Source organism: Gasterosteus aculeatus, chromosome 4, assembly GCF_964276395.1.
Source record: "Gasterosteus aculeatus chromosome 4, fGasAcu3.hap1.1, whole genome shotgun sequence".
Classification (NCBI taxonomy): Eukaryota; Metazoa; Chordata; class Actinopteri; order Perciformes; family Gasterosteidae; genus Gasterosteus; species Gasterosteus aculeatus.
In genome coordinates this window covers 783,490-810,579 of record NC_135691.1, presented here as the reverse complement: position 1 = coordinate 810,579, position 27,090 = coordinate 783,490, and the positions used below count along the sequence as shown (strand labels likewise).

The following is a 27,090-nucleotide window of genomic DNA, read 5'->3' as shown; positions in this document are numbered from 1 at the left end:
GGTCACTCAGGTATGTTGATGGATGGCATCAGTGACTATTTGTGTCAGTTGAGTTTTAATGGACGTTTCAGAGTAATTTACGGCCACTTGTCACGACTAGTTTACGCTTCCAGAGCCAAAGCTTCCCTCCCTCCCTCCGTCTGAAAAAGAAAATGCCTTCTGTGTACAATCATCGACTCATCCTGCTGCTAGAATACCTGTTATTATCCTCGACAGGTATGAAGACCCACGGCCCGGTTCCCCTCCGCACTCGCACGTTACCTAGTTTCCCCGCTCGCGTCTGTACTAGCTGGAGGTGTCCCGACCGTCTCTGTCCACCTGTCTGTGTGGAGATTTACTGCCACGCTTCATTATAGCATTATTTCACCTGGCTGGAAAGGTCCGTGCTGCACTGGTAGCTGGTGAGCTACGTGATGGATTGGTGGTTTTGATCGATCACACGCAGTTTGTTGATAAAGGCAACAATTGACCGGATAAATGTTTTCTTGGATTGGGTCCAGCAGAGAAACTGTTTAATAAAACCACAGTTGTCTCAGGCCTTGAGACGTCTGAGAGGCCAAAAACACGTCAGATGAAAGATTCACTGAGGAGATGGCGTTGTAGTCAAAAGACATTTGCTCTTTTTGCTTTAGCAGGAACATCAGCTGACGCATGTGATTTGAGTCATATTTTTAAAAATGCCCCCAAAGCCAGATATTGTTTTGGAGTTTTACAGAAGGTCTGTTTTCTTTGAACTAAAACGCAGTTTGCATGTTTGTTCCAGCGGAGTTCATCAGGGAACCTGTGTAGGTCCTTTTGCATTTGTTTAAATGCAATCGGCGCAACATTAAACATTGGCAGTAGAAACGTTACAAACTAAACAGGAACGTTGGCTCACACGCGTGTGACTGGTCGACAGCGTCGCCTTGGCGAACGAAGGACTACTGCGCTGATAATGTATTTTTGCCCCCAAGCATTCGGCAACTTTGAGACATATGAAAGGATCATCGAGTTAGTGAATGTTTTCATCATTAAAAACCATATCACTTTCAGCCGGATGTGAATTTACATTTTTCCCCATGTTGACCTTTGACCTGCCCGCCTCTTCCACCCATACACATGGTAACAGCCGCTATTAGCATCGACGCTAGTTTCGTCATAGAGTAATCCGTGCCGGCCGTCACACCTGAGGCTCTTTGAATTTTTAGAGTGTACAAGGGGGGAGGTTCTTATCTGATCCAGACCACTTTAGGACAACACCTGTGGCATCCAGGACGATATATTACCACCTAAGTAGCCGTGAGCCCCCCCCCCCCCGGTTTAATGTCGAGGGTGGGCAGAGTTGTCAGACAGCTGCAGGCAGGAAGTGAAGATGACAGACGGGAACGCCTTGTACTCATGGAGCAGTGAAACGAGGAGGTTTAACGAGCAAGAGGTGATCGGGTTCAAAACCGAGCAAGAGGAGAAAAAGAAAAGGTGACAGGAAATGAAAACAAAGTTAGTAAATCTAATTACGTTTAGAAATCAGGACTTATCCTCAGTCATCAGTCTCTTTGACCTTAAACCTGTTCCTCTCCAGCTGTTTGTTCTATGGCACAGCTGGATTTACCCACAATCCATTGTGGTTGTTTAAATTTTGCAATAATCCCACTTTACTTCCTATTTGTCATGTCAAAGTAAAAGGTTCGTCAGTAACTAACCTATAATTCTATCGACAAAAACATCTGTAACGCTGTGTAGTACTTATTGTATTATTAGCACGTATTATTACTGTGGAGTGGCAGTACTTTTACTTTTAAAAATGTTTTTACTCTGTACCAATAGCACTCTTACCTGAATACTTCCACCACCGCTGGTCATTATTGATCGCTGTGATCGTTTGCTCTGGTCTGGAAGCTGATCTGAGATCTGTCATCCTGTCACTGTCTCTCTTTGATCTGCGGGACGAGCTCAGAGGATGTTTATTCCTCACCTAAAGTGTTGACAGGTGTCAAGGGGGGGCTGCCCAGGTGAGTCTATGTGTGTGTGTGTGTGTGTGTTGATGATGGACACTGCCTTTGTCTCCAGGTGTGTGTGTGTGTGTGTGTGACTCAGCGACACTCATGCATTTCTTCTCATTTCTGCATCAGTGTCTGCGGATGTTTCTAAAACTTGTGTGTGTGTGTGTGTGTGTGTGTAGGTGTGTGTGCGCGTGTGTGTGTGTGTGTGGTTTGAGTCCTTCTCTGTGCCCTTGGGCTCTTCCTGTAACAGCACATCCCCCCCCCCTCTAACCCCTCAGGCCCGGGGACTTTACAGGCTTTACCTGAGACCATAACAGCTCCCCAGTGGAGACAATTAGCCGCTAAACGCCTCCCTCCTCGCCACTGTTTGTTTACCCCCCCCCCCCCCCCCGGTGTTTGCTTCTCTTCCTCGTTGGTGTTAGAACGTCCGGAGAGCCGCAGAAGACAAGAAGTTTGTGGTTGACACCAAAGACGTCTGTTTAGTTTGTACTTAATGGATTGTGTTAACGCAGGCTTGTTGTTATTGCTTCCTGTTTTCACAATAAAAGGTTATTGTCAGCTGCATGAGACTAAAAGTAAAAGCATATTTGAAATCTGCTTGAAATAAAAACAGAGGCTTGATATTTACCGACTTCCTTAATAATGCAGTCAACACGGTGTAGTAAGTAGCAGGTATTCTGTGGTATTTCTGTGAAACTTGTGAAGTACTTAAAGTGTCTCCTGAGGTAAAATTCCTTTCTAAGTACAATCAATAAAATGTATAACGAGGACATGCAGAGGCAGTAGATGTTTTAATCATTCAATAATACAAGTACTTATTAAAAAGTACCCACAGAATGTTATATATATATATAAAGACGTGTTTTGCAAAAAGTTAGAACTATTGATGGTCCTTCAAAAGGAGGTTGTTTGAAACAGGGGACAGAAGACAGCTCTCCGTGAGGACGTGTCTCTTCCTGCTGAGACACATCGGCCATCATCGCCCCCGAGCCCCCCGCTGAGCCTCTGCTTCACATGCATATGAGAGGTGCTACTCTATGATGGAGTCACATCGCTGGTTTAACACGAGACTTCACAGCAGAAGGAGAACAACACGGACGTCCTCCAGCAGATGTTTGAAGGAAAGAAGACGTCGCTTCTCCAATTCTCAACGTTTGAATGATTTTAGGTTGTTTGAAAAGGAGACAGAAACAAAAAGAGAGAGTTAGATACGGAAGGAAGGGAGCGGGGAACCAAGATACCAAATCACTGGATAAAGTCGGGATTTAAACCCGAAAGAAGAAGAAATTTAGCAACTAAAACCAAAAATCAAATGAGATGTCTGTGAGGAAAAAGGGAAGATGATCAATAAGATGAAAAAAAAAGACTTTATCCCGTCACTTGCGTCACAGATTTCAATCTATCTGATGACTATCTTATTAAATAATTGTTTTAATGTTAAAACTATGTGTGTATATGGATCTATAGATACAATGTGGACTCGTAGAAACCCCCCGGAGGACCCTGGGGAGCCCCCACGCCTCAGTTTGAGACCCCCCCCGTCACTCAGCGCTGAGCAGCTCTAAACGGTAATTTATGTGTTGTTGTTGAGGACAAATTGCTGCAGGAGGAGAACCATTAGCTAAACGGCTCGGAGACGAGTCTCCACCTGCAGCAGCTATGGGAAAAATGTCCCCACTCCACCGGTTGGGCGGGGGGGTTAATTTTCAACATTTAAATACATTTTACAATTAAACAACTAGACAATTATAAATAATGAACAAGATGAAACATAAGAGGAAATTAAAATAAAAACAAACGTAATTGTTGAAGTTCTTCACTACGACTAAAATCGAATGTCACATTCCATGAAATGGAAATGTTTCCAGTGAAGATATTGATGAGGATCAATAAAGAAGAAGCTCATAACAAACAGCACAGCGGCCTCTGCTGGTCGCTGCTCATTATTATGATAAAAAGGACTTTAATATGTAAAGGTAATATTCTATATTATTCAAAGCAAAAAAGAAATGAAAAGGTGCTAAATTCATGAGGGATGTTATTTTTCTTCTGGATCAATAAATCCTGATGCTGAAGAGAACTTCAGGATTAAAAACTAAATCATAGTGTGATGTTATTGATCTGCAGCCTGTGAGCACACGTACTCTACACGGTCGCCTCGCGGCCAGAAGGTCCTGGTTGGGCCTTTCTGTCCTCCCCGGGTCTCTCTGGCTTCCTCCCTCAGTCCACAGACCGGCTCCGGGGTTTACTGGTGGCTCTAAATATCCCGTGTGATTGTGTGATTGTGTGGTTGTGAGTATGCATGTTGTGCGTCTGGGTGCCTTGTGATTGACAGGTGACCAATCAAAGGTGGACCTTCCTCTCAGCCCATGTAGGCTGGGATTGACCCTGCGACCCTGAATGAAGGACAAGCGGCCTAGAAGATGAGCGACTGACTTTTGTTAAGACTCCATAGATTTAATGATGGATGAATTAATGGAAATTAAAATGATGTATTATTTCTATAGTGTGAAGCAGTTTTTTTATGTGTTTATGGAATCGGTTCCTCTGGTTTTTCATTTCACATATTATTACAACACCGTTCTTCCTATATGAGCCATATAGTCCTCCAGTCTGTGTGTGTGTGTGTGTGTGTGTGTGTGTGTGTGTGTGTGTGTGTGTGTGTGAGTGAGAAATGTCTGTCAGGTTTGATTCGGAAGCTTCCAGCAGCAGTGAAGCAGCCAATCAGAGTGTGACAGACGAGTGAGAGTCCGACCATCTGTAGTGGACTGATGCCGACACACACACACACACACACACACACACACACACACACACACACACACACACACACACACACACACACACACACACACACACACAATCTGCAATGATTATTTCTACAAATATCAAATCAGTTTTATAAGAAATAATCGAATCATTGAAACAATAATGAACAGATTTAAGTGAAGTAATCGTATTGTTATTAAATAAATTATATTATTAATATAATAATGCTATATATTGGGAATAATAATATATAAATATATTTATATACAATCTGCTGTTTACCCTCTTAGTACATTAAATATTTATTTTAAGTTATGTTAATAATGATCGGTCATTCTTTTATAGTTTTGTTTCCCCGCAGGACAAATTCACTGCGATGTAATTAAAGACGACGTATTTCATGGTGAAGTTTATAGAAATAAAGACGTTTCCATGGAAATTAGCGCATGATAAAGAAACAGCAAATATTTTTAAAATCTCATTTAAACTCAGAACTGAATTCATTAAAGGAATAAATACACCAACTCAACAGTATGTGTTTAAATCATCAAATTAAGTCAATAAACTCAAGGCTGAAACCAGTTTTAAATGTATTGTATGTGTGAAACTTTCTCTCCTGATTCTTTCAGACAGCTTGTTGACTCATAAAAACGTTAAAAAAAACAGATTCAAAAGCCAGATTAGTTTCTGGATGCTTTAGAAACAGGACTTTGCTTATTCTTCAGCAAATAGTTTACAGGATATTCATCCGTCAAGTCGTCATGATGTATTCATGACGTCACAGGGCGCGCGACAGTACACAGTGTGAGGTTGTTCTTCTTTAGTGCGCCCCCTGCTGGTTCACATGAAGCTCTAAGGACCCTCATGTGAGAATAGTACATCGAGTACTACGAGAGAGGGGAAGACTCAAACCTCCACCGGCGTTTATGAAAAAAGGATGAAATGAAATGAATGAGTTCTCAAGGTCGGTAAATACCTGCGCAGGTTATTATAACTCTACGATTCCCCATCATCTCACATTACAGCCGGGATAAAAGCTCCATAATGACCAAAAAAAGGATGCGGGAGTCTATTTGCCGAGGAAGAGAGGTGTCTCTATGACGTTACCTCCAGCTAAAGGAGAGAATGGCACCCTGGGGGCTGTGAGGTGGGTGCATGGTCAGTCTGCAGGAGAAAAGCAGCCTGGATGATCTGATCGCAGGAAGCCGTGCGAGCAATCAGCAGCTGGGACTTCACGGCCCACACGGTGATCGCGTAGTTCCTCCTCCGACCACAGGGGGAGACAAACCGGAGCTGCAACACGTGACCACACAGGAAACAGAGAAAAACAACAACAAGAGTTTTGTTATTTAGACTCATCCATCCATCTGCAAACCGCTTATCCCGCGTCTGCCCGAGCCAACTTCAGCCACACCGAGACACACCTACGGGCCAGTCCCCAACAACCTGGTCCCCAGAGCAGGTCTCTGGACTACGGGAGGGAGAACCCGGAGAACCCACGCAGACTCCTCACAGAAAGGCCTCTGGGCGGAGAACCCAGGACCTTCTTGCTGCGAGGCGACAGTGAAAACCACCACGCCACCGTATATAAACTCAGGTTAAAAAAATAAAAGCTCTATTACGGTATAAATACAGCGTTTGTCTGTAAAATAAGACAGTGGAGGCCGACCTCAGGGCACCGGGAACAAGAGACCAGAAGCCGGGTTTCTGACGCCTCTCGCAGACTCCCAATCAAAACAAGACTAATTCTGCATTAAAAAAAGGTGTGAATGATATAAAACATGTTGCAGCTTTTCTTCAGCACGAAACTTTCTGCACGTTTGATTTCACAAGAAAATGATCGCTTAGAAAAAAAATAAAAAACATTAAGCGATAACTTCAGATTTATTACGATAAGAGATCCAAATTACTCGGAGAGATCGGATGACTTTCCATCCTCCACTCAACGTAAGAGCGTATGTTGAAAATAACAGATTAAATACATTCAAGACTTTTTAAGGCCTTTTCTTTCAAAACTATATTTAATGATTTAATAGTGATCGAAAAAGTTTTATTCTGACAAAGACCAAGTTTGGCTGAGTAAATGGAAGTCAGAGCAAAAGGTTTTATGATCTGTTCAATTACTACAAAATAGACCTTTTTAATGAATAGTAAAATAAATACATGTGGTCTGGTTTCTCGCTCAGCGGGACGACCAACAGAAATAGAAGACATCACCACCATCTCTTTAAATCGTCTTTCAGGCTGAACTTCTACCGGGGAGGTTTATAATGACTATTTACCGTCTTATTTTTACATCATTAACGCTCATTGACGGGAAACAAGGACACAAACCTTCTCGCTCACGTTCATGACTGATGAGAAGTCCCCGATCGATGGATCTGCGTGATCGATCAACAGGCTAGCCCATGTTTTAGGCTTTATGTCAGTCTGTATTCTTCAACGTTACTTTTCTGACAGAACTGAAGCGCTTTGTTTTATACGCAATGAAGAGGAGGATGAAGGCAAGTCGCACTACGAGAAGTCTGTCCGCCCCGCGATGAAATACAGATGTTATCTGTTATCAGTCAGGCTCAGTTTACTCTGCAGGGAACAGGAAATACATTTTGGGGTTTGTTTTGTTATTATTATTAAATATCTCATGTATGATCTGTTCTGTTCAAGAGGAACAAATACATGAATTTGCTGCTTAATTACATTAAACTCTTCATCTCAAAAGCAGAAGAATAAAAACACCATTTCTCTGTTAGTAGTCTGTAAAAAGATAAAACAAAACCATCAATAAATCTCCTTTTGCACAATCCCAGTAAATAAAGACCGACCCCCGGTGAGCCCGGCCCCCCACCTCATGGTCGATAGGGGCTAAAGTCACGGGGCGGGTCAGAAACATCTTCAGGAGCTTTTGTACGGCCAGAAAACGTCTTTCTGATTTACTGGACAACGATTCTATGAAGAAGTTACAGATGTTCCGTCCGTATCCTTTTTTCTTTCTTTGGTTTTCCGGCTGCGGATGAAAAATAAATAAATAACAGCAACATGAGCAGCGGAGGCGCGAGGCACTGCTGGGTAAACGCCTCCATCAGGCCAGCAGGCACCAGGGCGTCAGGTCCTGGTCACACTCCAGCTTGGCGTTGATGACGGTGCAGGGAGCGCCGCTGATGGTCAGCTCCTGTCTGGAGTCCACCTGGTACCGGATGTTAGTCAGCCCCCCCTCCGGGTCCACCTTGAACTGCTCCTGCAGGGAGGAAAGGAGACAGCGCAGGGCGTGTTGCGTTCAATAAGCGGAGCTTTCCGTTCCTTTGAAGTGAGAGTCTCGGGTCACTTTGGCTTTGTGAAACTGCCAATTCCTAAAAGACCTCTGGGTCAGTGAACACAACACGAGGCGCGGTGTCTGGGAGAACGTCCTCTGCACGAGGAGACCTGGATTTATTCAGGTTATTGTCACTATTCTAGAAGTGTAACCTCTATCAAAAAGGCTGGAGTGGCTCATCGGTACGTTAGCTTAGCTTAGCCACCACAGATGGACTCTATGAAAAGGGGGCGGGGCTCCAGATTTGCAGAGAAGATATCTGGACGAAGGCTTTGGTGACCACTCCTACCTGTTTCTGAGAGGCGACCCTCTTCTGGTCTCTCTTCCTCCAGGCCGAGTCGTGGATGTGGAGGAAGGTTTTGTATCCCGTTGTGATTCCACTCGGTCTGAAGAGCTGCAGAGTGAAGGAGAGAATCGGAGACGCGGTCTGATGTGGTCTAACGTGCTGTAACGGGGTCTCACGCAGGTTCTAACGTGGTCCACTCTAAACCGACGCGTACCTGTAGCTCAGCTTTCCTCAGTCGTCTGTAGAACTCGTCGTCCTCTCGTCCCCAACCCCAGAACCGGTTTGACATCCCGTTACACTGGAAAGACAAAAGCACGTGAACCGTTTTATCTTCTGAAGAACAACGTGAGAAACTTCTCCACCTGGTGGACAGTTTCAACCATTACATCAATCTGCAGGAACTTCAGTCACAAACCGGCCTCTTAAATAAACATCTTTCAAAGGTTTCTGTGATAATTATGGGATGGAGACCAATAGATGCAGGTGATGTTCTACAAATCAGAGACACAATGTTTTATATCAATGTTTCAGATTGAAATGAAGTCATAGTGGAAACAACTAAAGAATTAAACATCAGGTCCCTTTAGACCAAATATCGTTCATGAGATATTCACACAATGAGAAATCGAACTAATAAAAATAATAATAAAGCAACGTGAATGTAAAGAATGAAGTAACGGAATGATGTGACTTTGCTGTAGCCATTAAAGGACCCATCGTGTGCCCATTGTGCCACAAGTTGATGGTTCATGAAATGTCTGTAACATACCTCGGTCAAAATACATCAAGGATCATTTAAATGAGCACCCTTGTTACCCCGTCTGAAACAGCCCCCCACAGAGGGACCTGTTTTCAGTGCCTGTTCCTTTTATGCTAAAGAGCCACGGGTTGGGTTTCCTCCAGAGTTTTGGGTCGGTAGACGTGCCAGATACCCAAAGTAATGTGTAGACGCACTAAACAAGTGGAATTTTCATAATATGTCCCCTTTAAAACCAGGAGAAGACAACACTTACACACACATCACTATATGATACGGATACATATTGTTACGTAACATTTAGCTACGTTTTTGCCGTAGAAAATGACCAGAAAAAACAGCAATGGTGGTTTAATATAAAGTGTTTGAGGAAATATAAAAACACCCAAAAGTAAGTTTAAACTAACAAAGTGAGACAACGGCCCGTCAGAGTGACCTCTGACCCCCATAACCCCTGACCCCTGGGCGCAGTACCGCGCGGTAGTGCTTCTTGGTGAGCAGCAGGATCCCCCCCACGTAGGTCTTGTAGTGGTACAGCGGGTGCAGCTCGGGCGAGGCCACGTGGAAGGGCCCCTCCACCGGGAAGCCGTAGTCGAGCGCCTCGTTGAGGGGCAGCAGGTCCACGTCGTGCATGGCCAGGTAGTCCGTGTCGTTGCTGCTCTCCAGGAAGCCCACGTTGATCAGGGAGGCCCGGTTGAACCTGGGTGACCGGAGAGGTGGGAGGAGCCACAGTCGATTTTCAAGGGAGGAGTTAGGACTTTAAAACCTGTCGCTAAAGAGTCGCAGAGGAGGTTAGGGGACGAGACAGAGACGCAGGGACGCAGGCGGTCTGTCGGTGTCTTGCCCCCCCCTACATACCTGTCTCTCTCTTTTTTAAACTGATTAAGCCTGTGCATGCAGCATGTTAACAAAATAACAATAAGAACCAAAGCAAGTGTTTCATTAGTATCCAAGAATCAAAGGCTCCGCCCCCTCACCTGTAGTGATCCACCTGGTTGATGACGACGATCTTGTGGCGGATCTTCTTCTTGTTGAGGAACGCGTGCATAAAGGGAACAAAAGCCATCAGCTCGTCGAAGCGCTCCCTGAAGGGCACGATGAGGGCCAGTTTGTGGGGACCCCACGAGGGATCGTCCGCCACAGACGCCTGGCCGCCGTCGGCGGGACACAGCGGTGGCGGCGGCAGGGGGGGGCGGCGATCAGCACGCACATCGGTCGACATTTCCCCGGAGCAGCCGAGCTGCAGCCACACGAGGGAGACGAGCAGCAGCACCATGCAGAGGCCGAACAGCTTGTAGATTGTACATTTACCAGAAAGGAACCTGCCAAACACACCGAGAGGAGGCGGAGCTTAGGGGTCAAATGGAAGAACAGGAGTCAATGTCTGCGTCTTTATAGAACTTTATTAAATCGCAGAGCAAATGAACATAGCAGAGTTTCATCGAGGTCCAACAGACAAATGAACTGAATAAATAAATAGTAAATAAATGAATAAATAAACACAGAAACAAGGTTTTAACATGTGAACGCTATACAATAACACTGTAGGCTAAAAACTGCTTTAGAAAAAAACTAAAATCTGTATTTCATTGATCATCGTTTACATTTCTGCTCCATTTCATAACTTTCCTGTTTAATATTCACAAGGAGATTCTTCTCGCCTGAAGGCAGAAATAAAGTCTGCAGCGTCTTGTGAAATATGCGTCATGTCACAGGTTCTGTTTTTAAACTGTGTCTTATTAATATTTAACATTTGAAATCTTTGGATTGTTTTGTCTTCAAAATGTTTGTAGAAAATACAAGTTTGTGTTGTCATGTCAAGTCTAAGTTGGAACGATAACGAGATACAACACGAATAATGTCAAGAACTGAAATATGTTTCAGCTCAGACTTCACTGCTCTTCTAAATCTCAAACGTACATGTTATTTTATTGCACCACATCTCAGAGGTACATATTGTACTTTTTACTGTACTACATGTCATACTTTGTTGTATTACGTGTAGGAAGTAATGGCTGAACTTTTGTTTTCTTAACTGTTGAAATAGCTGCTCGTACAAGAGTAAGATCAATAAGTATCAAACACTGATCAACAACCAGTTTAAAGTCAAATATACCACAGTGTAGAAAATAGCCTGTAGAATGGCTTATTTTAGATAATTACCTTACATTGTTCTGATTCATATTACCAAGTAGGTGGGATTTTTTGTATAAATCCAGCAGAGATACTATTTTGTGTACTATTACTGTGAAGAATACTGTGATGATAAAACATCACAAAGCACAAAGTATAGTCTCACCGTCTCTCCTCTTTGAAGTAGAGCACAGGCTTTCTTCTCGACGAGTACATCATCTTCTGAGACTGATTCCAGAGCGGTTTAATTAGAAAACAACAGTGTGTTTTGTCCCTCAGACTATCGTCTCATCGTCCCGACTGTCCTCCGTGATGGACAACCCTCCACGCAAACCCTCCCGGCCCTCCGCTGCGTGTAAACACGGGCTCATTACACTGGACCCTCATTCGGCGACTTCCTCCATCTTCGTAGCCGGTTTGTCCTGTTAGCTCGTTAGCTAGCAGCCTCCCTCGGGGTTCCCCGTTAAAACTGTACACGTAGCATGTAGCGGTTCACACACAGCGACGCTACGGGTTCAACTAACGTTACCGTCGCACTGACGTCCTTTTAATCCGGTCCAACCACGACCGAGCGGCCATTAACTTTTGAAATGTTACAATAACGCAACGAAAAGCCCACCGGGGGAATATTTAACGGGAGTTTGACGATGGAGAAAAAAGATTCTGCGATTTGATTGTTGTCCGGTCTGTTCTGGCATCCGAGTGGAAACAGCTCCGGGTGTTGCTAGTAAAGGTTCCGCTTTCTCGTGGTCTCCATAGATATATATATGAAGGCTAGCTACGTCCGTACATGGCGGCCATCTTGCTACAGGCAGCTCGCTCACCGATAACGTCGTGTTGGAAGTGGTACATGTACTTTTTAAACCATAACTTGCTCAATTTATAACCGATTTTTAAAAGGTTTGTTTAGCTATAAACGTCAGAGATGTAGTTAAGACTGCATACTCATGAATAATTATGTTATGTTGATGTAGTGCCACAGTTTATTCTCCTTCACAAAATTCCCACTTTCTACTATTACTTTTTTTAAGAGAGAATTATTAATGGTTGAGACTAATATAACCATTCCTACGTACGTATTCTCCTTACCTGCATTCCCAAGCTTTGGTTTACTTAAAATCTATTTTCTTTTATTCCCATTATTTTCTTTGTGACACATTTTTAAAACTTGTACTTGTAAGTAAGTTATTCACAGATTGGGAAATCCCAGTTCAATTGCTTTGTTAAATCAAGGACACAAAGGACACCGATGTGTAACCGCAGTGATGTCGACAACCAGCCACAACCATAATAATGTGCGGCGTCTGCAAAGCGAATCACCATGGTTACAGAGAGGTGTTGGTGATTTAACACCTTTCGCTGACAGACTGTTGAATATATATATATATATATATATATATATATATATATATATATATATATAATCTGTGAACATAGACGACTTCACTGAACTCAGACGCCATAGCATGGATGCTGCGCGAAAAAATGAATTCTGCAACCAAAACATATAGTACCGCGAATATCAAACATATTTTGAATACATTGTTATTTTTCAATGTCTAAGATCAAAACGTAACAATATTTATTTAAAATGATCAAAACGTATAAAAAAGTATACATCAATATCATGTATTTCTACGCTGTGGTTCAGTTATTAAAATAACGTTTGAGCACTTCCTCCGCTGAAGGACATTTATGTAACAAAGGCAAAAACAAAACAGATCGCAAATATGAACATTAAAAAGTTTAGTAGGAAATTTTAGTTTCATGACAAAATTGGTTTAGTGGAATTTAATGAAATTATTTTAGTTTGATACATCTTCATCAGTGGAGAATATTACAGGAATATGAAGGAAACCATCAGCACTTCAAATGTGACAAACTTTATTCCGAGTGCAATTTTAGATTTCACATGGACAGAATCTCTCCAAAAATAAAATTAAATCAAGCCATTTCCACACCCTAAAACCCAACTGATTCAAACCAACAGTCCTGAAAGATTCCAGCAACCTAAAAACCAGCAGAGGAAGAACAGAAAGGAACCAAATCTTAGAAGGAAACTATTCCTTAAGAGCTTATTTTAAAATCGGCCCTTTTCAAATATTCCAGATTCTTTTCACTGGAAGCGCGGCTTTGAAAACGAAACTATAGTCTGACCGTTTTCCAGGTTGTTGTTTTTTTTATACCTGAAAGGAGAAACATCTGGAGGAATGAGATCAAAGTGGTGGCGACGCGCTGACCGATGAACCGCCAATAAAAATCTCCACTTCATCAATAAAACAGACGGCTGGAATTGTAGTCTACGGATGTGTGATGAGGATAATGGGGTCCCATAAACAGGACTTTTATTTCAAATGTGCTGAGAGTAATGACTCCTCCACTACAGTAAAGGTAGAAGTGTGGCTAAATGAGGTACTTGTGTGTACTACTACCTGCAGAGTATTGCTGTGGATGTATTTTAAACACCTTAAAGAGAAAAAAGAATATTTTAACCTCTTTAATGTGCGGTCAGAAGAACCGTTCTGAAATCTGTGCTCTCTTCAAAGACACCAGACTCCATTAAGAAAACACTCATTTAACCTCCAGTAACACGGTAGCTTCTGGTCGACTGCTGACTCAGTCCGTGAGCTACTTTGAGTTGTTGTGTGGTATTCAGATTCACCAAAGTCACACAACAACACAAACTAACTAGCAGACGGAGGCAGCAGAAGACCAGGAACCCCTGAGTGGTTGGAGCTAAAACGACTGTTTGTGTGAATGGAGTCTGGTGTCTTCGAAGAGATTACAGGTAACAACTTCAACTGTCTGACAGCCACTAAGGAGATAATATTCTAAATATACTTGAAGAGTCTAAAGCACGTCCACAGCAGATGCTCCATCTGAATGGAGTTGAACACAAAGCTCATCAAAACACCCCTCAGAACATCGCTACGGTCACTTTAAGGTCTGCAGGTGGAAACCAGAAGTGTTTCGTTGTTGAGTGCTGCTCAGTTGATGTTAAACTAAACACTGAGGTCAGAGTGCTTCAGTATCTCGCCGCCTCAGAAGCAAACAACAACAGAAACAACAACGGCAGCAGCGCTTTAACGTCTTTGCGGATTTTCCACATGGACGAAAAAAAAAAAAAAGTTCCACAAAATCAGTCTACCATTGAATCAAGATTATTATTTCTGCATCAGACTGCAGCTCATCTCTCGTGGCCAGTAACACGTCATGACCTCATCGGGAGGAAGGGGAAGTCATTGAAAATAATAAAGAAGCACGCCGACACAAAGCAGAGTGAAACGCTCCCTGTGTAATAAATACCGTTGTCACATCCCCCCTCGTCCCCCAATAGTCTACTGCACATGTGAGGAAATCAATGAGGAACCGTCAACAGGGACCAAAGATGGCGTCTTTCAAGCCCAACCTCACAGCTGCTTTTCTCCGCGTCTTCTCAGCGGTTCCTCTTCCTCTGACGGCGACAGCCGCCAATCAGTAGAGACCAAGCACACACTCATCCGCACACACGCACACACACACGCGCACACACGCGCACACACACACACACACACACACAGCTGTGAAGCTACACCAGCTTCTTGGCCTCGAAGAAGCTCTTGAGGTGTCTCATCTGCCAGATGCCGATGGCCACCAGGATGAGGGTCTGGACGATGGACCACCAGAGGACCCGCTGGTTGGTGCTCTCGCTGGTCAGGCGGAAACGCTCCTCACGGTACTGAGAGAGGACAGACAGGCGGGCAGACAGGTCACATGACTGAAGGCACAGAGGCGTTAGAAAAACAAACCTTTGTTCGCTGAAGGATTCACGGCAGGAGTCATACAACATCCTTCTGACGGATTGAGTAGAATGTTAATTCAAGAAGACAACTTTTTTAGGCTTTGGTGGGAAGATGAGACATCAAATCAAGAACCTCAAGAAGTCACATTCTACTGCCATCAAAATAAACAGAAGGTTTACAAGCATGAGTTGCTTCAGGAACAGTTAGCGGCCAGCCGTTAGCTACATGAGCTTAGCACAGCGAGTAGATTATCCTGCGAGTCAGTGTCCCTGTGGCGAGCTGCTGCTTCCTGGTTTGCTTCTAGTTTTGCATTGTGGGAAAGTGTTTAATGGCTTGCTGCCCCCACACTAAACTAATCTCAATGAAACAACACGAGTGTGTTGAACCGACCCTCTGGTAGTTCTGCTCCTTCTGGATCTGGTCCACCTGCTCCACCAGCTGTCGGACTCTCAGCTGCAGCTCCGTCAGCTTGTCTTTGGCAGCGATCTCAGCGTAGTTGTTGGCGTGCTCTCCCACCTGAATGTCCAAGTGAACCCTCTGCGAGACGAGAACAAACATGGAAGTCCGTGAATGTAAAATAACACACACATCATATTAACTTTAACCGTTAAATAAAGTTATGTTGTGATCACATAACATCTGCAAAATGTAGTTTGTGTTTTCACATGAATATGAAAAAGATGAAATTAATGAAGATGAATTAATATTAGTATTATACAGGCAATACACTAACATTTTACTTATTAGGGTTATTTATTATTTGAATTCCTAATCAAAGTCAAAGCCCCAAAACAGAGTCAAACTTTTGAAGAAAGTCAAACAGGAGAATCCGGCTGGAAATGTTTCCGGGTGATTAAATATTTGTGAAGGTTCCAGAGAAGAGTGAGAGAACGTCTCCTTTACCAGCATGCCTCCAGCAAACAGGGCGAACTTGGAGGAGTTGGAGTGAAGACAGATCTGATGCTCTCCAGGTGTGTGTGAGGTGAAGGTAAACCTCCCCTCCGAGCCGTACTGCCGAGACAGGATCACCTGCAGGAGACACAGAGAGCAGTTACTGGTAAAGGGAGATATGGGGGGGGGTTAAATGATGATGATAATGATGATGATGTTCACCTTGTCATCAGGATCTTTGACTTCCACAAACATCCCCAGACCCTGAGTGGCCGGCATGTACTCTTCTCTCTGTTTATCGTACAGCTGAGTCCGGTAGTTTCCTGCAGAGAGGAAAGGAGGGAGGAAGGGAAAGGAGGAAGGAAGGAAGGGAAAGGATGAAAAGGAGGAAGGAAGGTGTGCGGGATGGAGGCAGTTGGGAAGAGAAAAGAGTGTGTACTCGTGAGTTACTTTTTACTGCAGTAAGTTACATCTCAGAGATGAATATTGAACTTAAAGAAAAGGTTCTGATAGATTGAAATACTTTTCACACTCAAGTGGAATTTACACAAATAATACCTCTGTTTGAGTTTACGGAGTTAAAGTTAAATCTGTGTTAAAAATAAAGTTTATTATGTGACGTCACGCTATTTAAAACATGGTGAGAGGAGCACACAACGTTACGCAAAGATTTAGCAATATAAAATTAGACTTTATTTAAATATTTTGCTTGAGATTTAACGCCCAGCTAAATGCTAATGTGTACGGAGGTTAAATAGTTCGCTGCTAGCTACTCTCCAGTATGTGTGTGTGTGTGTGTGTGTAAGTGTCGGTCTGTGTGCGCGTGCACGGGCTGTGACGTCAACACATAAGCAGTACATATTACACTCTGTGGGGACAGAACGTCGACTTGAGCTCAGTTAGCCGATTAGCTTCCTAGCTCAAGTTGTTGAGCTAGCAGTTAGCATTACCCTATCGACTTCCTGTGACACTCACCGATAATCATGGTCTCGTCCGGGATCTCCTCTATGAAACATTTCTTCTCGGTCTCTCCGATGTGAAAATACAACGAGGAGACGACGCTGTAGAAAACGTTCAGGAGCAAAAGCGACAGAAAACACGACCGCATCCTGACAGACACCATCTTCCTTCCTGCCCGGAGAGAGAGAGAGGGAGAGGGAGCAGAGCGGCAACTGAGGCTGCGCGAACTCAGCAGTGCCACGTAAACCCTCGATGGACTCCGACCAATCAGCGCGCCGCATAGGATGCTGGGAGTTGTAGTTATTAACGCTTTTCTTCCTTGAAGGAAATCTATGTTACATTTACACAATGGCTATTACAAAATACTTTTTATTTATACATTGTAAAGGTTTATTGGAGAAAAAACTATTATTTTTCAATCATCAAATAAATGTGCAGGGTAAATTGGTAATGTATAAAATGTACAGAACATATTGTTATTTTTCTAGTCATTTTGGTTTATATGCCAATATTATAATAATAACAGCATATTATTTATTTTTTGAGGCCATTATTTATACAATGAAAGTTTCACTATGAGTGAGTACATTAATTTCAGTACCATGTTAAACGTAAGTAATTTAGCAAAGTAGCAAAGGTAGTTCTATTACATTAATATTAGTAGTACCACATTAAGCCACTATACGGCAGCAAACTAAACCCGCTCCGGTTTAACGCAAAACCAACGAAGAAGCACTTCCTCCCAAGCTGTTTCCATGGCAATCAGACATGGCGGTTGGTAAGTCACTTTCTCGTGCCAAATAAATGTTAGACATCAACAACTTAAATGTATTAAATAATATTTTTTATCTTATATGACTTACTGCTGTGAAAGCAAAGCGTTGTACCCGGACATCAGGAAGGAAAATGTGCGTTTAGAATCCCCCCCAGCATCTAACGGAGTTAGCCGATGTTAGCTGCGTTAGCTTAGTGTTCGAAGTCTGATTTCCCTATTCATCATTCGCTATTCATCAACTGCACACTTAGGATTTCATGAACTGTCAACCAACAGCGAAATATATTTAAACTAACATGCCAAAGAGGAAACAAGTTAGTTAGTTAAGCACAATTTCAGTTTTTCATTTTCTACTTTTAAAAATACTCACGTTACCTCGCAAAGGAAAACAACTTACGTTACTTAACTAAGTTTAGGAAAATGTTCTAGAGCAGCAATAGCAAATGTGGCGACACTAACCCTTATAAAGAAATGCATTTTAATGTATTATTTCTGATTTGTTTGATCTTCTCTTCATCCCTCCAGGGAGCCAACTCATCGTATCCTTCACATAGAACTGATGCGTGTGTGCGTGTGAGTGTGTGTGTGTGTGTGTGTGTGTGTGTGTGTGTGTGTGAGTGAGTGTGAGAGACGCGTCCCTCCGTTGTCCTTGACTCGTTCTCCCTCAGCGTTCGTCCACTCCCCTGCAGGTCCTCTTCTACCTGAACAGCTGGTACTTTGCTGCCTTCTACCTGGCAGAGGTCCTGATGTTCATTTATAAAGGTGTGAGCGAGACGCCGTGTCCTCACGACGTCCTCACTGAGACAGGAAACAGAAAGACAAATGAGTTCTGCAGGGATATGTACCGAACATTTAGAAACGTTTAACTTTCACCTTTTTAACAATATACGTTCAGAAACACACTCAATACCGCTGTACACTTCTTTTACACAGTTTTGATGCAATTTCATCCAACATCCGTCCATAATACAGCTGCCAGGAGGTGAAGGCTCACTGCGGTGGAGAACTGATGAGAACAACTACAGTTATAAAGCCTTGAGATTGAAAGAGAATATGATAGAATGCATGACTATGTTCTACGGGACAAACTGTGGTTTTAAGGTCCTTGAGTGGGACGTTCGAGGTTAAAGAGTATCTGCAGTTTGTGTCTTTGTGTTAAAATGAATGAACAGTTGAAATGTCTTCTGTCTCACTGTGCATTGTGTGGACTAAAGAAGAGCATCAGTACTCCTCCTCCCTTAGACTAGTCCTCTTCTTCGTTTACTTAAATACTTTAAACGACGCAGCAGAAGGGAGGAGGTTGGTTATTCCGGATTTGATGTTCAACCTAAAGCTGAGGGATGATCCTTGTTTTTTGATCAGGAAACTCACTTCCCTACCCGTCGGATAACCTGGTTCTGGATGTGGTTCTGCTGGTGCTCTTCCTCGGCCTGGAGATGCTCAGGATCTTCTACGGTGCGCAGTGACGTCTGAACCCACTCTCTAATTTTACCGCTATTATTTTGGTGGAACCCAACGGATTTAGTCATTTAGGACCAAAATGTTACGTACTCCCCTAATCTTAAACCTAGACTGACCTGTCAGGATGTGGATGTTTCTTGCTGCTGCTCTACTGTTTAAGACTTTGCACGGACAATCGGTAAATAAGTATGAGGCTCTGAGTCAAATATGTCTTTCTCCGTTGATTTCCTTGCAAGGAAATATGTCCAGAGCGCGTTTTTAGAGAGTACTTGCGCTGCACGGAGCAGCAGCACTTTGCACTCCTAATAAAGGCGCGGTCGGGATGTGGAGAGGCAATGAGGAAAACGGATCCCAGCTGTTTGGAAACTCCGATCAGTTTAGTTTTGAGGCACTTCTGGTGGCCAAAGGGCCTTGACGTCGATCCAGTCCGGGTGAAGCCTGCCGGCCACTGACCTGGTGTCGTCCTTCAGGGTGGAAGGGGAACCTGTGCGAGAGCTCTCTGGCCTCGTGCGCGGCGCTCCTGGTCCTGCTGCCCTGCGCCGCGCTGGCCGTCTACTTCCTGCTGCTGCAGACATACGTCCTGCGGCTGGAGTTCATCCTCGCCGCCGTGCTGCTCTGCTTCTACGGCCTGGAGCTGCTGCTCGGACTGCTCTCCATATACACCTTCTCCAGGTGAGCAACTCCATCATCCTGTGTGTGTGGGGGGTGGGGGGGCATTTTAAACAACTCTTTTATTAGGTTTTCATTTTCTCCTTGAAGGTCTAAAGTGTACTGAAGAACGAAGGAGTCAAAGCATAGTTATCCATTAAAATGTAAATTGTTGCTGTTTGTACCAAGAATTTCATAATAAAGTTAAAAAAATAATGTTTTGTTCTTAAATGCATCAGGATCTTTTTATATAAATTCACGTCACGTGCAGGAAGTTTAAAGTCAAACATCATGGTGGACCCCATCCAGCACAAACATCAGGATCTGTCCTGCTCATCCCGAGCTGCTGGTCCACCGGCACCGAACACCTGGAGGGAGAGAGACACACACACACACACACACACACACACACACACAAGAAGAACTTCTTCTCACTGTCCACACATGTATTCAAATACTACTGCAGTACATCTGCTGCACTGTACAAATACTTTATAACACACACATTATACTGAATGTCACGTTCACATTGTTTACATGAGGCACTAAAGTGTTAGTATCACTGCCTGTACACTTTATATAGTCTTTTTTTGTATTTTCATATATCATTATTTAACAGGTTTCTTTTTTTTCCTATTTTGAGAAATTGGGTTTGTTTAATTTATTGTGCGCTTTAAAACTTTAGTTCTATTGTTCATTTGTTGTTATAATACAGGTAGATGAAATCCAGCGTTCTGATTGGTCGAGAGTGAGTCATGGGGGTTACATTATTGGGCGATAACGTACAGCACCTGTTCACATTGACCGTTCCGTAGCACTGCGCGCTCACAGTAACGGTTAGATTTTGCGCGGCCATTTAGTTCGGTGGCGATCGCCGAAAATCCCCCGGAAATCCCACAAATGATCAGTTTGATCAGTTTGATCGGTTAGATCGCTTAGATCGGATTGGGGCAATGCGAGCTTTTCCAACCGGACGATTCAGGTGGACATCATGAGCGATGTGAATGAATGAGATGGTCCGGGACTCGATGCTGTTTATGTGCACGCACGTCTTTTTCTGAAATGAGATACACAACGTTTGGTGGCTACAACTGTTTTGTGCTGAACGGCAGCTATTTACTTACTAATTCTCTGGTATTGGTATCCTCTGGTATTATAAAAGCTCCACGTTGGCCTAACAACAAACTGTTATTATTACATTATTGGACGATAAAGTACAGCCTCTCGTACCTCGTTGCTTTATTATTGTATTCTCTAGTTTTTGCTATTCTTGTCTTCTGTTGACTAAAAGTGCTTCGTTAAAAGTGTTTTAGTGAAATACAGTTCAAAATGGTTCCTGTTATACGTTCTGTCACAAGATTGTACTCTTGATGAATGTGTGAGGTTTTTATTACCTGAGGCGCCTCAGGGGAGCAAACGGGTCCACACTCGTTTAAATGGCATTTTCTCTTAAATGTTCCAATTGAAACGAGACACAACATGTTACTGAGCTTTATAGGGGCTGCTATATTACGGCTGCCATCAGTCTTTATGCTAAGCTAGGCTAACCCCACTAGCATGAGATTGACAGGAAATCAAAAATAATTTTTAACAGCAACATAAATCACGTTTTACACATGAATGTTCTTCGGCTTAACGACTTTATTCTTTAGAAAACAAAGTCCCAAAGCTTCGTCAACCTCGGAGGGAAAACTTTTCCTTCCTTAAGCCTCTAATCTCAGACCACTAATTTAACAGTAAGCGAGCAGGCGGGAAAGAGGATCAGGGGGGGGGGGGGGTCCATCACGAGGCAGCGGATGAAAGGGAGCCAACACACAGGTTACAGATGGACATGTTTCCTCTGAGGATGCTTCCCCTCAGCGATGTTAATGTTGTAACATTTAAGGAGGCAAAGTGATGGTTTAATATGTTTAATTCTAAACATATTAAACCATTTAGTCGATTCAGTGGTCCACATATTAAATTCAAGATCAACCTTGTAGCTTTTGCCCAAATGTGTCCTTCTGTCTGTAGCTTAACAAGTGTTCTACCATCAGTTAGAAGGGACAGACAGAGTGAAACCACAAACACTTACCATGAATATATGTGTCAAGCAAGTCTCCACCAACAAGTCTCCACCAACAAGTCTCCACCAACAAGTCTCCACCAAACAGTCTCCACCAAACAGTCTCCATCAACAAGTCTCCATCTACAAGGCTTCATCAAACAGTCTCCACCAACAAGGCTCCACCAAACAGTCTCCACCAAACAGTCTCCACCAACAAGTCTCCACCAACAAGTCTCCACCAACAAGTCTCCATCTACAAGGCTTCATCAAACAGTCTCCACCAAACAGTCTCCATCAACAAGTCTCCATCTACAAGGCTTCATCAAACAGTCTCCACCAACAAGGCTCCATCAAACAGTCTCCACCAAACAGTCTCCACCAACAAGTCTCCACCAACAAGGCTCCATCAAACAGTCTCCACCAAACAGTCTCCACCAACAAGGCTCCATCAAACAGTCTCCACCAAACAGTCTCCACCAACAAGTCTCCATCTACAAGGCTTCATCAAACAGTCTCCACCAACAAGGCTCCATCAAACAGTCTCCACCAAACAGTCTCCACCAACAAGGCTCCATCAAACAGTCTCCACCAAACAGTCTCCATCAACAAGTCTCCATCTACAAGGCTTCATCAAACAGTCTCCACCAACAAGGCTCCATCAAACAGTCTCCACCAAACAGTCTCCACCAACAAGGCTCCATCAAACAGTCTCCACCAAACAGTCTCCACCAACAAGTCTCCACCAACAAGTCTCCACCAACAAGTCTCCACCAAACAGTCTCCACCAACAAGTCTCCATCTACAAGGCTTCATCAAACAGTCTCCACCAACAAGGCTCCATCAAACAGTCTCCACCAAACAGTCTCCACCAACAAGGCTCCATCAAACAGTCTCCACCAAACAGTCTCCATCAACAAGTCTCCATCTACAAGGCTTCATCAAACAGTCTCCACCAACAAGGCTCCATCAAACAGTCTCCACCAAACAGTCTCCACCAACAAGGCTCCATCAAACAGTCTCCACCAAACAGTCTCCACCAACAAGTCTCCACCAACAAGTCTCCACCAACAAGTCTCCACCAACAAGTCTCCACCAAACAGTCTCCACCAACAAGTCTCCACCAACAAGTCTCCACCACAAGTCTCCACCAACAAGTCTCCACCACAAGTCTCCACCAACAAGTCTCCATCAAACAGACTCCATCAAACAGTCTCCATCAAACAGTCTCCACCAATAAGTCTCCCATCAACAAGTCTCCACCAAACAGACTCCATCAAACAGTCTCCACCAAAGAGTCTCCATCAAACAGTCTCCACCAACAAGTCTCCATCAAACAGTCTCCATCAATAAGTCTCCACCAACAAGTCTCCATCAAACAGTCTCCATCAACAAGTCTCGACCAATAAATCTCCATCAAACAGTCTCCACCAACAAGTCTCCATCAGTCTCCATCAATAAGTCTCCATCAAACAGTCTCCATCAATAAATCTCCATCAAACAGTCTCCACCACAAGTCTCCATCAAACAGACTCCATCAAACAGTCTCCATCAATAAGTCTCCATCAAACAGTCTCCATCAAACAGTCTCCATCAACATGTCCAGAGCTCCTGTTTTTCTGCAGTTCACTCGGTCGGCCAGCAGGGATCAGTGACGCTCCATCAGTCAGAGCCACAAGTGCCGCTTCATCAGCAGCTTCCGACGAAGACGAGGGTGGCAAAGGAAGAAGAGGAAGAGAGATGGGGATGTTAATATACTGTTAGAGAGGAAGTAGAGGAGAGAATCCTGGGAAGAGGGGAGGAAAGAAGGAGAAAAAGAGGAGGAAGATGAGGAGTTACATCTGGGAAGAGAGGGAGGAGAATAATTCAATGCTTAAATATATTATTAATTATGTATTTTAAGCCAAATTCATCTAACCAACTTTATCATATAGGCCAATAACTAATGATCCAAATTGTCTCTACTACCTGAACCTCTGTTCTTAACGAGGTCAGAGGCCGAACCGACCAATCAGAAGTGGAGTGGCCTAACGAGCAGAGAGGGCGGGGCCTGCCGCCTGGTAGACGGAGCGTGCGGTGACCTACCGGGTGGGTTTTTATTCACAGCGTGTCCCGGATGAATAAAGATCAAATTAGAGGTTAATAAGCTCTGCCGTCTGTCCTGACATTTATACGAGCACTGGGCTCGGCTCGCTGTGATTTATGTTTACGGCGCCGGCAGGAGATAAATAGATGAATCAAGAAATCAAATGAAGTAGCTTGAGACCTTTTTGTGACTGCCTGTAGGCGGCCGACGCCGAGAGGCATGCTGGGAGATGAGAGGTGTGGAGTCAGAGGTGAGAAAGATGGCGGTCACGGTCAGTGGGACATTTGTCTTGTTACTTACTTCCAATTCATGTCCCACTCGCGTTGGACCAGCAAACGCCATCGTGCTGTGGTTCTCAATTAATTCTCACCTGGATGGAAATGAATTAGATATGTTTGAACAAAACATAAATATTTAAAGACTCGTCGTCTTCGATCCACTCGGTGGCAGTGAAGCGCCGCCGTTCAACTGTGGGAGGAAAACTCCCAAACTGCATTTGTCATAGAAGGGGGGGGGGGGGGGTCCATAATGTATGCGATCAGTCAGAGAGAAACACTGGAGGAGGATGCATATTTACAGGGTTATGATACTAATGATGACACAGATGCTAAAACCCACATGAGCCGACACAAAGAGAGCTTCCTGTCCGTCACACACACACACACACACACACACATACACACATACACACACGGCCCTCTCTCTTTTCGAGCCCTAAACTCTGATCTTCTTAAAACACGCAAGGATCAGCCAATGGGGGGTGAGCTTCTCTCACCTGGCGAGAAGGAACGAGGAGGAGGAAAGGTGTCGGACCGCAAGCAGCAGCTTTGGTCTCAGACTAAAAACCTCCCGGATCGCGGCTGCACATCCTGCCGAGGGTTCGGTTCAAAGATGGAGGTGGAGGAGGAAGGTGGAGCACAGGGGATGATGTATGGAGGAAGACATCAACAAGAGGGTTAAAGAATACAATAAACGTTACAGAGCAATACGTGGTACAATATATACCATTTTAATGCAGGTACATCAACACTTCTACAGGAAGGCAAAGCAATCTTATTTGTGTGGCACATTTCAACAACAAGGCAATTAAAAAGTGCTTCACATAAAACCATTACAAGCATAAAGCAAGGACACAAACAAACAGCTACAGTAAGAACACATGACAGACAAATGATTCATTAGAAGGATAAAAAAGATGAAATTTGCAGTGTAGTTTAAGAATGTCTTTAAGAATTCCGAATTGCAGAAATGGTCAATTAAAGGCAGCAGCAAAAAGAAAAGTCCTTAATCTGGATTTAAAGTAGTACTTTACTACTTGTATACTCACATATTTTACTGCAGCATTGTAACACAATCCAAATATATAATATATATAAAAAGTCTAAATCTGCAAAGTAACACAAAATAATTTTGAGAATTGAGAAACGCTAAAGTCAAGTAAACGTACCTCACAATGGTAATTATCTACAGTCCAACTAAACCACCACAAAAGACATTTTGACTTATTAGTTGGGTTTCTGAAGATATTTATTTATTAGGATTTCTTCACAACCACACTCCTTTCGGTGTGTAAATGTATATTTAGCATCAGATCAGAACAGGCCAACAGGAAAGACCTTTTGTGCAGGAAACAATTTCCTCTAATTTGCGTCCATTAAACACAATGTTGTCATTTCCTGTCGAGCGCGGTAGTGCACGTTGGTGCATGTTAGTGCACGTGAGAGCGCTCCACACACACACACGAGCGCGCACACACACACACACGCACCTCAACATGTCTTCGGAGCGCTGTGGGCTCGTTTGTGATCGTTATGAGATTCCATCAGAGAAATGGGACGCGGCCTCGTTCTGGTCGGTTTAACTCAGCGCCGCCCGAGCACTCGTTTCCTCACAGAGAAATGAGAAGAGACAACGGCATGAAAACGTTTCAGAACATCTTATAACGTCTGATAACATCATAACGTCTCATAATGGTTCATAATGCCTCATAACGTCTCATGTCTCATGACATCTCATAATGCTGGATAACGTCTCATAATGTTTCATAACGTCTCATAATGTTTCATAACGCCTCATAACATCTCAAGGTCTCATGTTTCATAACGTCTCATAACATCTCATGTTTCATAACGTGTCATAACGTCTCATGTTTCATAACGTGTCATAACATCTCATAATGTTTCATAACGTCTCATAACATCTCATGATGTTTCATAACGTCTCATCTCATAACATCTCAAGGTCTCATGTTTCATAACGTCTCATAACATCTCATAATGTTTCATAACGTGTCATAACGTCTCATAATGTTTCATAACGTCTCATAACATCTCATAATGTTTCATAACGTGTCATAACATCTCATAATGTTTCAAAACGTCTCATCTCATAACATCTCATAATGTTTCATAACGTCTCATCTCATAACATCTCATAATGTTTCATAACGTCTCATGCATGCTCCTCCGAAGTCCAGCGACGTTTCCTTTACTTAAAAACAAGGATTTTCAAAATAAACGTCTTCACAGGAAACTACTCAGGTTGAGATTTGGACAGGTCTTTGTCTTAGGAACGCAGCTCTGATTCTGCAGAAGGACGTTACTGATGAACCAGTGAACGCAGATTCCATAGATTCATTTCGTCATGTAACGCTGGGTGAGAACAGAAGGTATTTTTTATTCATCGCCTGGTGTGTAAACGTGCGTCTCGGCCTTGAGACAAAAAGCCCGGGACGGGTTCCATGGTGTCGTGAACGTCTCCATGGTAACCAGGCCGGGCCAGATAACGCTGCAATGATACAGATATGATAAAGGCAACGGGCAGCTGGTCTCTCGCTATAAATATTAATACATCGAAGCCGCTGCTTCTTCTTTTATTTGCAGCGGCGTGGAAGTCAGTTTGTGTGTCTGTGTGTCTGTGTGTGCCCATGCAGACGTTTAGTGTGTAGCCGGCTGGGGGAGGAGAGGCCTTCTCTCCCCGCTGTGTTTAATTCATGAAGGTCCCCCCCCCCCCCGGGACGTCTCGGTGCCAGTCAGTTGAGTTAATGCTCGGCCTTATTAGACCGGACGCCGCTCTTAATTCTCACGGATATTTAATTTATGCCCCCCCCCCCCCCCGTCCGACACATTCCACTTCGTTTCGGCTTCGACACCTCACATCTGCTGAGGGGGAATTTAAATAAAGCTCTGAACCCGCCCGGACAACGAGGG

The 27,090-nt window shown here is 43.6% G+C and overlaps 3 protein-coding genes and 1 long non-coding RNA gene across 5 annotated transcripts; 1 reads left to right on the top strand and 3 right to left on the bottom strand.

Annotated features, from left to right (window-relative positions):
* Window positions 1–6,739: 6,739 nt before the first annotated feature.
* Window positions 6,740–12,090, bottom strand: b4galt7 (xylosylprotein beta 1,4-galactosyltransferase, polypeptide 7 (galactosyltransferase I)). Its single transcript, XM_040174779.2, has 6 exons — window positions 11,401–12,090; window positions 10,079–10,423; window positions 9,576–9,801; window positions 8,559–8,642; window positions 8,348–8,452; window positions 6,740–7,983 (listed from the first exon to the last, which is right to left on the bottom strand). The coding sequence occupies exons 1-6, from the start codon at window positions 11,451–11,453 to the stop codon at window positions 7,828–7,830; spliced, it is 969 nt and encodes a 322-aa protein (XP_040030713.1). The 5' UTR covers window positions 11,454–12,090; the 3' UTR covers window positions 6,740–7,827.
* Window positions 12,091–13,101: 1,011 nt separating this feature from the next.
* On the bottom strand, window positions 13,102–17,122 carry tmed9 (transmembrane p24 trafficking protein 9). The gene is made up of 5 exons (XM_040173771.2): window positions 16,883–17,122; window positions 16,130–16,230; window positions 15,920–16,045; window positions 15,407–15,553; window positions 13,102–14,952 (listed from the first exon to the last, which is right to left on the bottom strand). Exons 1-5 carry the CDS (start codon window positions 17,028–17,030, stop codon window positions 14,803–14,805), a joined length of 672 nt encoding a protein of 223 aa, XP_040029705.1. The 5' UTR covers window positions 17,031–17,122; the 3' UTR covers window positions 13,102–14,802.
* Window positions 17,123–17,515: 393 nt separating this feature from the next.
* Window positions 17,516–19,967, top strand: tmem216 (transmembrane protein 216). 2 transcript variants are annotated; one of them, XM_040173773.2, is made up of 6 exons: window positions 17,516–17,645; window positions 18,168–18,181; window positions 18,311–18,404; window positions 19,005–19,097; window positions 19,574–19,775; window positions 19,863–19,967. In XM_040173773.2, the coding sequence occupies exons 1-6, from the start codon at window positions 17,636–17,638 to the stop codon at window positions 19,876–19,878; spliced, it is 429 nt and encodes a 142-aa protein (XP_040029707.2). In that variant the 5' UTR covers window positions 17,516–17,635; the 3' UTR covers window positions 19,879–19,967. The 2 variants fall into 2 exon arrangements, with proteins under 2 accessions (XP_040029707.2, XP_040029706.2); XM_040173772.2 differs by having other exon boundaries at window positions 19,842–19,967.
* LOC144406252 (uncharacterized) lies at window positions 18,311–19,664 on the bottom strand. The gene is made up of 2 exons (XR_013467460.1): window positions 19,557–19,664; window positions 18,311–18,440 (listed from the first exon to the last, which is right to left on the bottom strand). It is a non-coding gene; the product is annotated as an uncharacterized LOC144406252 (long non-coding RNA).
* Window positions 19,968–27,090: the final 7,123 nt, after the last annotated feature.